This window comes from Podarcis bocagei (genome assembly GCF_964188305.1).
Source record: "Podarcis bocagei genome assembly, chromosome: W".
Lineage (NCBI taxonomy): Eukaryota > Metazoa > Chordata > Lepidosauria > Squamata > Lacertidae > Podarcis > Podarcis bocagei.
The window spans coordinates 67,108,919-67,121,152 of NC_138131.1; the positions used below are offsets into that span (position 1 = coordinate 67,108,919).

Genomic DNA, 12,234 nt, shown 5'->3' on the forward strand with positions numbered 1-12,234 from the left:
CCACCCTCTATTTGGGGGGGCTCAAATTTAAGAAAATGAGCCATTCACCCACCCAATCACCCGTATAAGACCTCCCCCCCATTTTTATTTCAAAGTAAAAATAGCAATTTTTTCATTTTCCTTTTAAAAAAATTATTTACAAACAAACACATAGACACAAAACAAAATTCGTATTACCCTACCACCCAAAATTTCAGACATTAAAACCACCCTTGTGGCTTCCCTCCACCGCCCCTCACCCTCCTATATAATATTTCACATTGCCATTTTTATTTCCCCCCTATTTATTTATTTATTTATTTTTGATTTCATTTTACATGCTAGTTGCCGTACATTTTCAACACTATACATTACATATATGGATTCCCCACATCTAACCCTATACACAACTCAGCATTTACCCAAATACCCACGTGACTTCCTTCACTCACATTCACATTGCAATTTTTATCTAAATTTATATTTCTTAACTCTTTTAACTTACTATTTATTATTATTATAAACCAGATTTACAAACATTAAACCAAACATATCAACATGTTAGTTTTTGAGCAGTACTTGAACACATAATCTTCAAACCATTTCCATTATATTTTTATTTTCCAGTTTGATTGGTACCTTATTACTGCACTTGACCTTGCCAGTTCTATAAATTCAATTAGTTTCTTTATCCAGTCATCCTTTGTGGGTATATATTTCCTGTTCCAGTTTTGTGCAAGGAGTAGCCTTGCTGCAGCTGTCGCGTATAAGAATAATATCTTCCCATCTTGTGGTATTTCTTTACCTCTTATACTCAGTAAATATGCCTCTGGTTTTCCCCTCTAAATTAATTCTGATCATCTTTTTTATTTCCTCATGAATTTTTTAACGTTTCTGTAGCCCCACCATAAACGTATCGGTGTGCCCTCTGCCTCCTCACACTTCCAGCATAAATTCCAATTCTCCCCTTTTTCTTTTTGTGCCCCATCTCGGTTTGGGACGGCTTTTGCCAGTTGTTTTCCTTTTGTAAAAACTAAGATTCCCCTGCTGCCCCCCCCCCAGTTGTTTTTTTTAAATAGATTTAGCAGAGACACAAAGCTTACCTTATGGATGGAAGCGAGGTTGCTGTGGGCATCGGCAAACGCAGGATTTATCTGGATTGCTCTTGTGTAGCATTGCAGAGCTCCCTGGACGTCTTGCATTTCCTTCAAGGTGTTCCCCATGTTGGAATAGGCGTCTGCAAAAGTGGGGCTGATTCTGACATGGAGGGGGAGAGAAAAAGTGCCATTTTGGTACAAAAATACTCTGAAGTTACGCTGGAAATGTAAGGGTCAAGAAGGCTCTTTCTATCCTATACGGTGGTCTTTAGGGCAGTTCATTAAAAAAACTTTTTTTAAAAATGCCTTCTCCAAAGCCTTCACAAAATAGGAAAACGTCCAAGAAAACAGCTATTTTCATGGAGGGTTGAGATATTAACTGATATGCACAAAATTTCAGATATAGCTATATAATCCCTAGTGTAGTAAGATAAGACCTTGGGAGCAGGCATCTTCAAAAAAGTGTTTTTTTATGAACCACCCTAGTGGTCATGTGAGACAGTGAGACCTTGGTTCTCAAATGTTTTTTATACAGGTTTCTTTATACAGAAGGTTTTTTATACAGAAAGGTTCAGCATTGTGGCATCCTCTTCATACGGACAAGCAGCACTTTCCTTTTGGGAAATTCCATGCTCCTCAATTCTGGCAATTATTAATCACTCTCAATTCCACCCTAATAATTGCCACCTGCCCGGATTTTAACTTGTCTGAATTAATTTTTATTTGAATTACTTGATGTCTGCTTTTAGGCTCGTTGTGTTGTTTTTATGATGTTAGCTGCTCTGAGCCCAGCCTTGGCCGGCGAGGGTGGGATACAAACAAAAACAAATTATTATTATTATTATTACTACTACTCAAACGCTTTGGTTCCCAAATGCCGAAAACCCAGAAAAAGTGTTCCAGTTTCCAGGCGTTTTTCGGAAGCCAAACATCAAATTTGGCTGTCAGCTATTCTTTCTGGGGCGCCTGCACCAATCAAACAGACTTCGGGAACAGATTAAGTTTGGTGCTTTGGTTTTTGCAATTTATGTGGTGTTTTTGTTTCGGAGGCTTTTTTGGTTCATTTGTTTTTGCGACTGTGCGGATCCCAGTTTAGTTACTGATTGATTGATTGATTGATTGATTGATTGTGTGATTGCAGAAACGGATAGAAGCCCCGGTCCCCATCCGAACAATGACTATCATCAGTGCAGGTGAGGAAAAAAAATAATTTTCATTTTTATCATTTACAAGACTGTTGTATTTATTTTAGAGTACAGTACATGGATGACTGCTTTCATTTTAGGGATCAGTGGTCTCGTTAGATAGTAAAATTCATGTTAAATGGCTGTTTTAGGGATTGTTTTTCAAAGTCTGGTACGGATTAATCCGTTTTGCATGACTTTCTATGGGAAAATGCACCTTGGTTTTGGAACACATTCAGTTTGAGAACCAAGGTACCACTGTATAATTAACTGGGGGGGGGGGGAGAGAACATTTGTGTAAAAACCAGAAGCCTTTCTAATAGGTTTAACGGGTGAAGAAATACCAAGAGACCTAAAAAGACAGTGTATTCTATTTATGCCAGAATGTTCTTAGCCCGGATGTGGAAGGAAGAGAAGGTCCCAACAAAAGAAGAGTGGATTATCAAAATGACTGTGAAGATCAGACATCAAGATGATAGGAAATTTAAGCAAAGAAAAAAGTTAAAAGGACAAAATGGGGAAAATAATGAAGATGAAATGTGAAAAAGCATGGTGCAAAAACCTTAAGGATATAACCATCGTTAGTTCAAAGATGGCAAAATTAAGGGAGAATGAGATAGGCAGGAGAAGTAAATATTTAAAAAACCAGAAGAGGGAAGCTGGGGGAGATTGGGATTCATCTATGCTGTCTGCAAGAATGATGTTTGTGTTGAATATAAAATGCTAAAACTTAATAAAAACTATTTATATATATAAAAAAATTAAACAAGAATGGGAAAAATTTATTGAATACCTTAAAGATACATATTTAGATAATAATAATAATAATAATAATAATAATAATAATAATAATAATAATAATAATAATAATAATAATTGTATCCCGCCCTCCCTGGCCGAAACCGGTCTTAGGGCAGCTAACATCAAATATATAACATTAGTATAAAATCAAACAATAATTAAATTACCTCCTAAAAACAAATCAGGATCAAATTAAAATCGAATTAGATGGTTTTCCACAGGCAGGATTGATATAACATTGATGAAGCCAAAGTAGCAAATAAGGAAATGGAATAGAACGAATCATTGTAATTACATGCAAGAAAAGATGGCAAAATATGGAAACGGGGGGTGGGGGGTGGGGGAGAGTCCAAGGGGTTTGTATAATCCCAGTATTGTATATATTGAAAATGTTTGGAGTGTATGGAAATAAAATGATAAAATAAAAAAACTGAATAATAATAATAATAATAATAATAATAATAATAATAATAATAATAATAATAATAATAATAATATTTATATCCTGCCCTCCCCAGCCGAAGCCGGGCTCAGGGCGGCTAACAACAATCAAAATAGTCCAACATTTTAAAACATTCATTATAAAATTAATTAAATCAAATTAAAATCAAATTAATGGCAACCATCAAGCAAAATTCTGTGCAGGTTGCCAGAGGAGGGAGTCAGTCTGCGCCCTGACCAAAGGCCTGGTGGAACAGCTCTGTCTTGCAGGCCCTACGGAAGGATGTCAGGTCCCACAGGGCCCTAGTCTCTTGTGACAGAGCGTTCCACCAGATTGGAGCCGCAGCCGAGAAAGCCCTGGCTCTAGTTGAGGCCAACCTAACCTCTCTGTGACCTGGGATCTTTAGGGTGTTTTTATTTGCAGACCGTAAATTTCTCTGTGGGACATACCAGGAGAGGCAGTCCCATAGGTACGAGGGTCCTAGGCCGTATAGGGCTTTAAAGGTTAAAACCAGCACCTTAAACCTGATCCTGTACTCCACCGGGAGCCAGTGCAGCTGGTACAGCACCGGATGGATATGATCTCGCAGCAAAGACCCCGTAAGGAGTCTCGCCGCGGCATTCTGCACCCGCTGGAGTTTCTGGGTCAGTCTCAAGGGCAGCCCCACGTAGAGCGAGTTACAATAATCCAGTCTGGAGGTGACCGTCGCGTGGATCACAGTGGCTAGGTCAGGGTGAGAGAGATAAGGAGCCAACTGCTTAGCTTGGCGGAGATGAAAAAATGCCGCCTTTGTTATAGCTGTAATCTGCGCCTCCATGGAAAGGGAGGTGTCGAAGATTACACCCAAACTCTTAACGGACGATGCTGGCACTAATTGCACCCATGCAAGAGATGGGAGTTGCCCCCTCAATCCCATATCGCTCCGTCCCAGCCAGAGGACCTCTGTCTTCGAAGGATTTAACTTCAACCGGCTCCCACGTAACCATCCAGCCACAGCTTCCAGACATCTGGTCAGTGTATCTGGGGCCGAGTAAGGATGGCCATCCATCAACAGATAGAGTTGGGTGTCATCGGCATACTGATGGCAACCCAGCCAAAAACTCCGGACAAGCTGGGCGAGGGGGCGCATAAAGATGTTAAAAAGCATCGGGGAGAGTATCGCACTCTGAGGCACTCCACACACCAAGGAGTGGCGCGATGACAATTCCCCCCCCCCAAGCGCCACCCTCTGTCCCCGACCGGAGAGAAACGAGCGCAGCCATTGAAGGACTGTGCCCTGGATCCCCACGTCGGCAAGGCAGTGGTCCAGAAGTTCGTGATCGACCATGTCGAAGGCTGCTGACAGGTCTAGAAGAATCAGCAGCCCCGACCCGCCTCGATCCAGCTGCCTGCGGAGATCATCTGTTAGGGCGACCAGAGCCGTCTCGGTCCCATGACCAGCGCGGAAGCCGGACTGGAATGGATCGAGAGCAGATGTTTCATCCAGAAACCTACCAAGCTGTTCAGCAACCGCTCTCTCAATCACCTTACCCAGGAATGGAAGATTCGAAACCGGGCGGTAATTGGATAGATCTAAAGGATCTAATGATGTTTTCTTTAAGAGCAGACACACCACTGCCTCCTTCAGTTCCCCTGGGAATATCCCAGTGCCAAGGGACAAATTGATGATATCCCCCAGGGGGGCCCACACCTCGTCTGGGCACGCTCTAATCAGCCAGGACGGGCACAGGTCAAGAGGACAGGTGGTGGGCTTTCCAGCTCGGAGGAGTCTGTCCACATCGGCTGGGGATATCCGGTCAAAGTGGTCCAATACTGGACCCGAGGACAGTCGAGGGGCCTCCAGTTCCTTTATTGTATCCAAATTGGCAGGGAGGTCATGGCGGAGCAACAGGACCTTCTCCGCAAAAAAGCTCGCAAATGCCTCGCAGCTGTGTGTCGAATTGTTATTTAAATTTGGCTGTCCTTCAAGGGACAAAAAATAAAATAAAAATAAAAATAAAAAATAAAAAAACCTAAAAGAAAAAGAGAAAGTGCTTTATCCACAAGAGGAGAGCTTTCCCACAGGCACCAGACCAGCGCATGAGGAGTAATAATAATTATTAACAACAGCAACAATAATTTATTATTTATACCCAGCCACTCTGGGCGGCTTCCAGCAAAAGATTAAAATACAGTAAGGAGGAGCTCTTTCAATCTATTTTCCCCATGGCTTTGGAAGCTCACCTGATGGCCTCCTTGTAGTGCATGAGGGCCTCCTGGAGCTTCCCCTGCTGTTGCAAAACACTGGCTAAATTTGAATGCGCAGCTGCAAACTCCGGGAAGACCTGCGGGGAAGAAGCTCACTCTTAGTTTCCCTGAGAAGCATTCTAAAGAGACGGAGGCTGCTCTTTGAGGCTCAAAGGTTGTGGGCGTGAAATAAATCCTCATTTGGATTGACTTGCAAAAATTAAGGAGGAGGAGGAACCTATGGACTGCCTTTTTAGCATGCATAGGAAATACTGTTGGGAGATCAGACTGTCAAATGACCAATGCCATATTTTAAAGAGCCCCTCTTTGATGCTCAAATGTGGCAGGGGCTGGCTGCAAAATAAATCACCGTTTGGAATGATTTGTGGTAATGATAATAATAATAATAATAATAATAATAATAATAATAATAATAATAATAATAATAATAATGGGCCTATGAACTGCCTTTTTCGTACGCATAGGAAATACTGTTAGAAAATAAGACTGTCAGGGGATCAAGCTCAGCCGACACAGAGAACAGCATGTGCCCAGCTTTTATTTCAATTTCTGTACCGTTCCTTAACACCTTGCATTGTTCTTCTGATGAAAAAGCAGATTTTTGGTCATTCCAGGAGGCCTAGGAATATAAAAAGGGGGACAGACCCTCTTCCTTCCAAAAGGGACTTATCGGACCATGCTTTGTCGAGCCTCAAAATGCTACTTCACTTTCACTTCTTCACCATTATTTCCGTTATTGATCAAGAAAAATTTGATCGGCGATTTTTAAAAAGACCCAGACTAGGAGTCCAGGGTACGCATGCCTAACCCTTATATGTCAATTTAATTGTTGTAATTCTCCACGCACGTACCTCAAGAGCTTTCCGGTAGAGGCGGACAGCCTCCTCGATATTCCCTTGTTCTCGCTTGATGTTCGCCAGGTTATTAAGAGAATCCGCGTGAGTCGGACATAAACGGAGAGCTGTATTGTAGCATTCCTCGGCTTCGGCAACCTTCGAAACACAAAACAGAGTTTTTACACGAATATTAGTATGTCTTTCACAGGAGCCCAAAAGGCTGCTCTGTGATGTGATGGCTGGATTGAGGTTTGATACGGCCCCTCAGCTCCTGACGGTAACTTGGTATTAGAGCGGTTCATAAAAAACTCTTTTTTTGAAAATGCCTGCTCCAAAGTTCTTCTCTTACCAACAGTAGAGATTATATAGCTATATCTGGAATGGCATGCATATCAGTTAATATCTTTTATATATATATGCCAGCTGTCCTTTGTCAACAACCAATTGTTGCTGTTTTTTATATTGAATATATGCTATATGGTAACTGTTGCACCTCATAGGTAACTCAAGCCTTCTGCACGTCACAAAAGATGTATTTTATCAAAGTCATTGTTGAACTGAAATACAATTAAGAAGTATATTAATAGTGAAATGCAATTAAGAAGAAGCATATTAACAGTAAAACCCCACAATTGTTGAGCCTTTTTTAAGGATTTGACCCCAGAGGTGCTGACCTTTTTTTAGGATTAAAGTTCTTGAGCTTTTTGGGGGGAAGTTTTGCCCTAGTAAATAAACCGCCACGAGGGCCGGATTAAATCGACCAGAGGGCCAGATTAGGCCCCTGAACTGGACTTTGGACATGCCTGGTCTAAAAGAACATTGGGAAAATTTAAATTCTTTGGCAGGATAGCAGGAAATATGACAAAACCAATGCATTTTGAGATCTAGGAGAGATGGGTGGAAGGCCCCCAAAGTGGACTTTGGACATGCTTGGTTTAGGGGAACATAAATACAAGAGCAGACTAATCCGATTCAAACTCTCTTTCCCGCACACTTACCGTCTTTTGCAAGATGTATTTAAGGAAGACAGTAAGGGAAATGGTTTTGGTCATACTAAATCAAAATTAAGAGACAGAGTTGCTAGATAGTAAAAGAAAATCATTGCCAAAAACGTATAAGAATGGCATACAAAGGATGAAGAAGTTAAGTCGGTTATGATTAAATGGGCTCAAGATTTTGGTCATAACATTGAATTAGATAAGTGGGAAAGATTATGGGCAAAAACAATTTATTGAATGTACAGCACTAATTAAAAATTTAATGAAGGTGACGTATAGGTGGTATTTGACGCCGACTAAACTTGCTAAAATATATATAACTCAAGATAAGGCACGCTAGAAATGCAAGGAGAAGGAAGGGAATTTCGTCCATAGGTGGTGGATGTGCACTAAAGTCAAAGTCTACTGGGATATGATTTACAAAGAATTGAAAAAGATCTTTAAATATACTGTTATTAAAAAAACCAGAGGCTAATTTTTGAAAGTGATTTACAAATGCTAAAGTAAATTGTTTTAAGTAGAGTAAGAAGGTAAATAGGGCGATATATGTTCAGGTAGGCAGCTGTGGTGGTCTAACGCAGTTGAAATATATAAAAAATATATAAATTGTCCAGTAGCACATTGCAGACCAACTCAGTTTGGTCTTGGTAGAAGCTTTTGTATCTGAAGAAGTGGACCTGCATACAAAAAATTATACCAAGAAGAAGCCAAGTTTAGCAAGCCCTGTTTAGGGAAGCCAGTGTGGTGTAGTGGTTAAGAGCGGTAGTCACGTAATCTGGGTAACCGGGTTCGTGTCTCCGCTCCTCCACCTGCAGCTGCTGGGTGACCTTGGGCTAGTCACACTTCTCTGAAGTCTCTCAGCCCCACTCACCTCACAGAGTGTTTGTTGTGGGGGAGGAAGGGAAAGGAGATTGTTAGCCGCTTTGAGACTCCTGAAGGGGAGTGAAAGGCGGGATATCAAATCCAAACTCTTCTTCTTCTTCTTCTTTTAATGTTTGACGGACTATTGTATTTTAATATTTTGTCGCCAAGAGTGGCTGGGGAAACCCAGCCAGATAGGCGGGGTATAATTATTATTATTATTATTATTATTATTATTATTATTATTATTATTATTATTATTATTATCAGGTGCTACTGGACAATTTTTAAAGGGTGATATAGAAATGCTAAGAGGATCGTGACTGCTTAAGAAAGCCAGGGAGTGGGAGCGGGGGAAGGGGGAGGGGAGTCGACGCTTGGTATGAGCAAAGTTGTATGTGACGATATGACAAAGGAAAAAATAAAAGAGGACTTCTTCTAGGTTCTGTACCCCAAATCCCCCCCCAAAGAGCCCAATTTCGAGGTCACCATCATCCGGAAGGCTTTTTTCAGCAAACCCTCTGACATACAGAAAGCAAAAGGGACCGGTTTCATTTTCTTTTTTTAATTTTTATTTTATTTATAACATAGTCCACAACAACTCATACATACAAACAGACCCACCACCATTGACTAATTATCAAAATTAAACTCCTATCCCCTTACACAAAGAAAACATAACATAAAAATAAAAGACTTTATTCTGTTAAATGGCCGCCTTATTTACCTCTTGTATACTATTTCTTTTGTATGGGATTATTACAATTTTTCCTAATTATGACTTAAACCACAAAGTCTCCTGTAGAAATTAATTGAAACAAGTCCAAGTGTATATTTTGGGGCACTGTTTGGTAAAGTATTCTCTGCATTTTCCCCATTCCTTTTGGAATTCTTGTCTGGGTTGTGCCCTAATTGTCTCTGTTAATCTGGCCAATTCAGCATGGGGTAAAAGCCTAAGAAAAAGCTAAACAACTTCAATCCTAAAAAAAGTTCAACAATTTAAACCCTAAGAAAAGAGCTCAACAACTTCAATCCTTAAAAAAAGTAAACAACTTTGGTCGGCCCTTATGGCCCTTCACTTCATCAAATCTGGCCCTCTTTGAAAAAAGTTTGGACACCACTGCCTAATAGGAAAGTTTCTGTATTTTTTTTTCACAGGCCCACCAGAAATGTATAAGTGTCCCTTCTTCTTTACTGCACCTCCAGCACAGTTTTTTTGTTTTATACATTTTAGCTATTTTGGCAGGTGTTAAGTACCATCTATAAAACATCTTTTATATAGATGTTCCCCCCACCCCAAGGCAAAAGGGACCAGTTTCTTACGCTGCCTTTCTCTTTCAGCGCGTTGGCCAGGTTGCAGTAGGCGTCAGGGAAGTGGGGCTGGAGCTCAATGGCCCTCTTGTAGGTATCGATTGCCAGATCGATCAGCCCCTGTTCGTAATACACACATGCCAGGTTGCCGTGGACAACAGCGTGGTTGGGACTCAGGCTCAGGGCCCGTAGGTAGGCTGCAACGGCTCTGAAATGAGATCAAGGACTGGTTCAGTTTCATTGTCACCAGGGTGGATAAAAATCTGTTTTTTAAAAAATAAAATGCTTTGGGAGGACGATTAAGAGGATCGAGGCGGGCCGGGACTGCTGATTCTTTTAGATTTGTTAGCGGCCTTCGACATGGTCGATCACAAACTTTTGGACCACCGCCTTGCCAACGTGGGGATTCAGGGCACAGTCAGACAATGGCTGTGCTCCTTTATCTCAGGTCGGGGACAGAGGGTGGCGCTAGGGAGGGAGTTGTCGCTGCGGCACTCCTTGTTGTGTGGAGTGCCGCAGGGCACAATCCTTTCCCAGATGCTTTTCAATATCTTTATGCGCCCCCTTGCCCAGATTGTCCGGAGTTTAGGGCTGAGTTGTCGTCAATATGCTGATGACACCCAACTTTATCTGTCAATGGACTCGGCCCCAGACACACTGACCAGATGCTTGGAAGCCGTGGCTGGGTGGCTGCGTGGGAGCCAGTTGAAGTTAAATCCTTCGAAGACAGAGGTCCTCTGGCTGGGTCAGGACAACATGGGGTTGGGGGGCCAACTCCCATCTCTTGTGGGGGCGCAATTAGTGCCAGAGCCTTCTGTCAAGAGCTTGGGTGTAACCTTCGATGCCTCTCTTTCCATGGAGGCACAGGTTGCAGCCACAGCAAAGGTGGCATTTTTCCACCTCCGCCGTATTAAGGAATTGGTTCCTTACCTTTCTCGCCCTGATCTGGCCAGTGATCCATGCGATGGTCACCTCCAGGCTTGATTATTTTAACTCGCTCTATGCTTAGACTCACTCTGACACCCTATATGGGATTTGGTATATAAATTTTCCCGTGGCTTTTTTGCTGGCCCATGTAGCACCAGCATGGATAGCTGGCTTGGGTGAATAGCTGATGTTTCCTCCCTTTGTAGTCTTGATGAGGCTGCATTTTAAGCTGTATTTTAATTAACTGGGGTTTTTTTCTATTCTATTTTATTGTAATTTATATTTGGTGTTAGCCGCCCTGAGCCAGGCCCTGGCCAGTGAGAGCGGGGTAGAAATAAATAAATAAATAAATAATTCGGGGAAGAATTATTTGTTTTAAGTTTTTCATGTGTGCGAAAACTCAGTCCAAGTTTTTCTTGGGGAAAAAATGTTTCAGCACATCAGTTAAGCAACATGGATACATATTGTCAGGGCTGCCACTCAGTCCCAGCTCACATAGGACCACGTTAGCCAGCGTTCAGGTTAAAAGAGTCTTTATTGGATTACAGCTTCCATTTCCAAACTGCAATATGCAGCCCTACTTCTTCTAGGTCAGACCGGCGAAGACCCGTCTGAGTCTCCGCCTCTAGCACACCAGCTTAATACCCTAGCCTTGCTCCACCTCCTGCGCCTTTCCTTCCGTCTCTGGGTCCTTCTGCCCCCCGGGGTCTCTTCTTTCCTACTCTCTTCTGACGCGGACCCCCCTGACCCTTCCGCCTCCTTGCGGCGGGCTTTGGGACCTGGTTCACTCTCTGGGCTGCTTACTGCGCCAGCTTCCGCTACATTTGAACTTGGCGCGCGCGCCCAACTCTCAACCTTCCTCTTGATCGTTTCGTCGCTCCCCGAGGTGGGCGTGACTACTCCTGACTCATGCCCTCCCTCCTTCTGAAAGCCTCCGGAACCCGATATCTGGTCCCCTTTCTCCCCGCTGCTCCCGGCTGGGTACGTGGGTCCCGATCTCCAACTGCTGCTCTCTGATTCCTCTCTGGACCCTTCTTCCTGGGGTGTCCCCCTGCTTTCCCCCCTTGCTCTGACTGCTGGCGCTCCCTTCTGGGAATCCTCGGACTCACTGGATAAGCTCGGCGATCTCGGTTCGTCATCCCCACTCATCTTTCCTTCGTATTCCTCCCCCTCGCTCTCTGTCTCCTCCCTTCTCTGCGTCTCTGCTTCTGAACCCCTGACATCCATCCCCCCCTCGAAGCCCCCCCTTCCCCCCTCCCCACTTTCAAGGGTGGTTGCAGGGTGCTCCATCATCACAGGAGTGAATGCCGGATACAGTTCGCTCCTCGTTGCTGGCCGCCAACTGAAGACCTCCGAGTCTTCCTCCTCGCGTTCGTCAACGGTGAGCTGCTCCGCCTCCATTTCAGTGCCGCCGTGCTCGAAACCGAGATCCTCCCCGCACACGTCCATGTCAGTCTCTGCGTCGGTCGCTTGACCTGGCATCTCCAGCCACCTCCGGCGCCACTGCTCCTCTGGCCGATCGTCCCACCAATACGAGGTGTCGGACGCCGA

The 12,234-nt window shown here is 43.2% G+C and overlaps 1 protein-coding gene and 1 pseudogene across 2 annotated transcripts in view; both read right to left on the minus strand.

Moving 5' to 3' along the window:
- LOC308578273 (protein CIMAP1C-like) overlaps positions 1 to 12,234 on the minus strand; it is a 277,961-nt pseudogene that overhangs the window by 65,102 nt on the left and 200,625 nt on the right. The gene's annotated exons all lie outside the window — the stretch shown is intronic.
- Positions 1 to 12,234, minus strand: part of LOC308578132 (uncharacterized protein) — a gene marked incomplete at both ends in the record, with an annotated part of 28,741 nt that overhangs the window by 10,409 nt on the left and 6,098 nt on the right. Inside the window, 4 exons of the mRNA XM_081178399.1 lie at positions 1,083 to 1,236; positions 5,727 to 5,827; positions 6,602 to 6,742; positions 9,769 to 9,964. Of these exons, the coding sequence (XP_081034525.1) occupies positions 1,083 to 1,236; positions 5,727 to 5,827; positions 6,602 to 6,742; positions 9,769 to 9,964 (592 nt within the window). The remainder of the gene's footprint in view (positions 1 to 1,082; positions 1,237 to 5,726; positions 5,828 to 6,601; positions 6,743 to 9,768; positions 9,965 to 12,234) is intronic.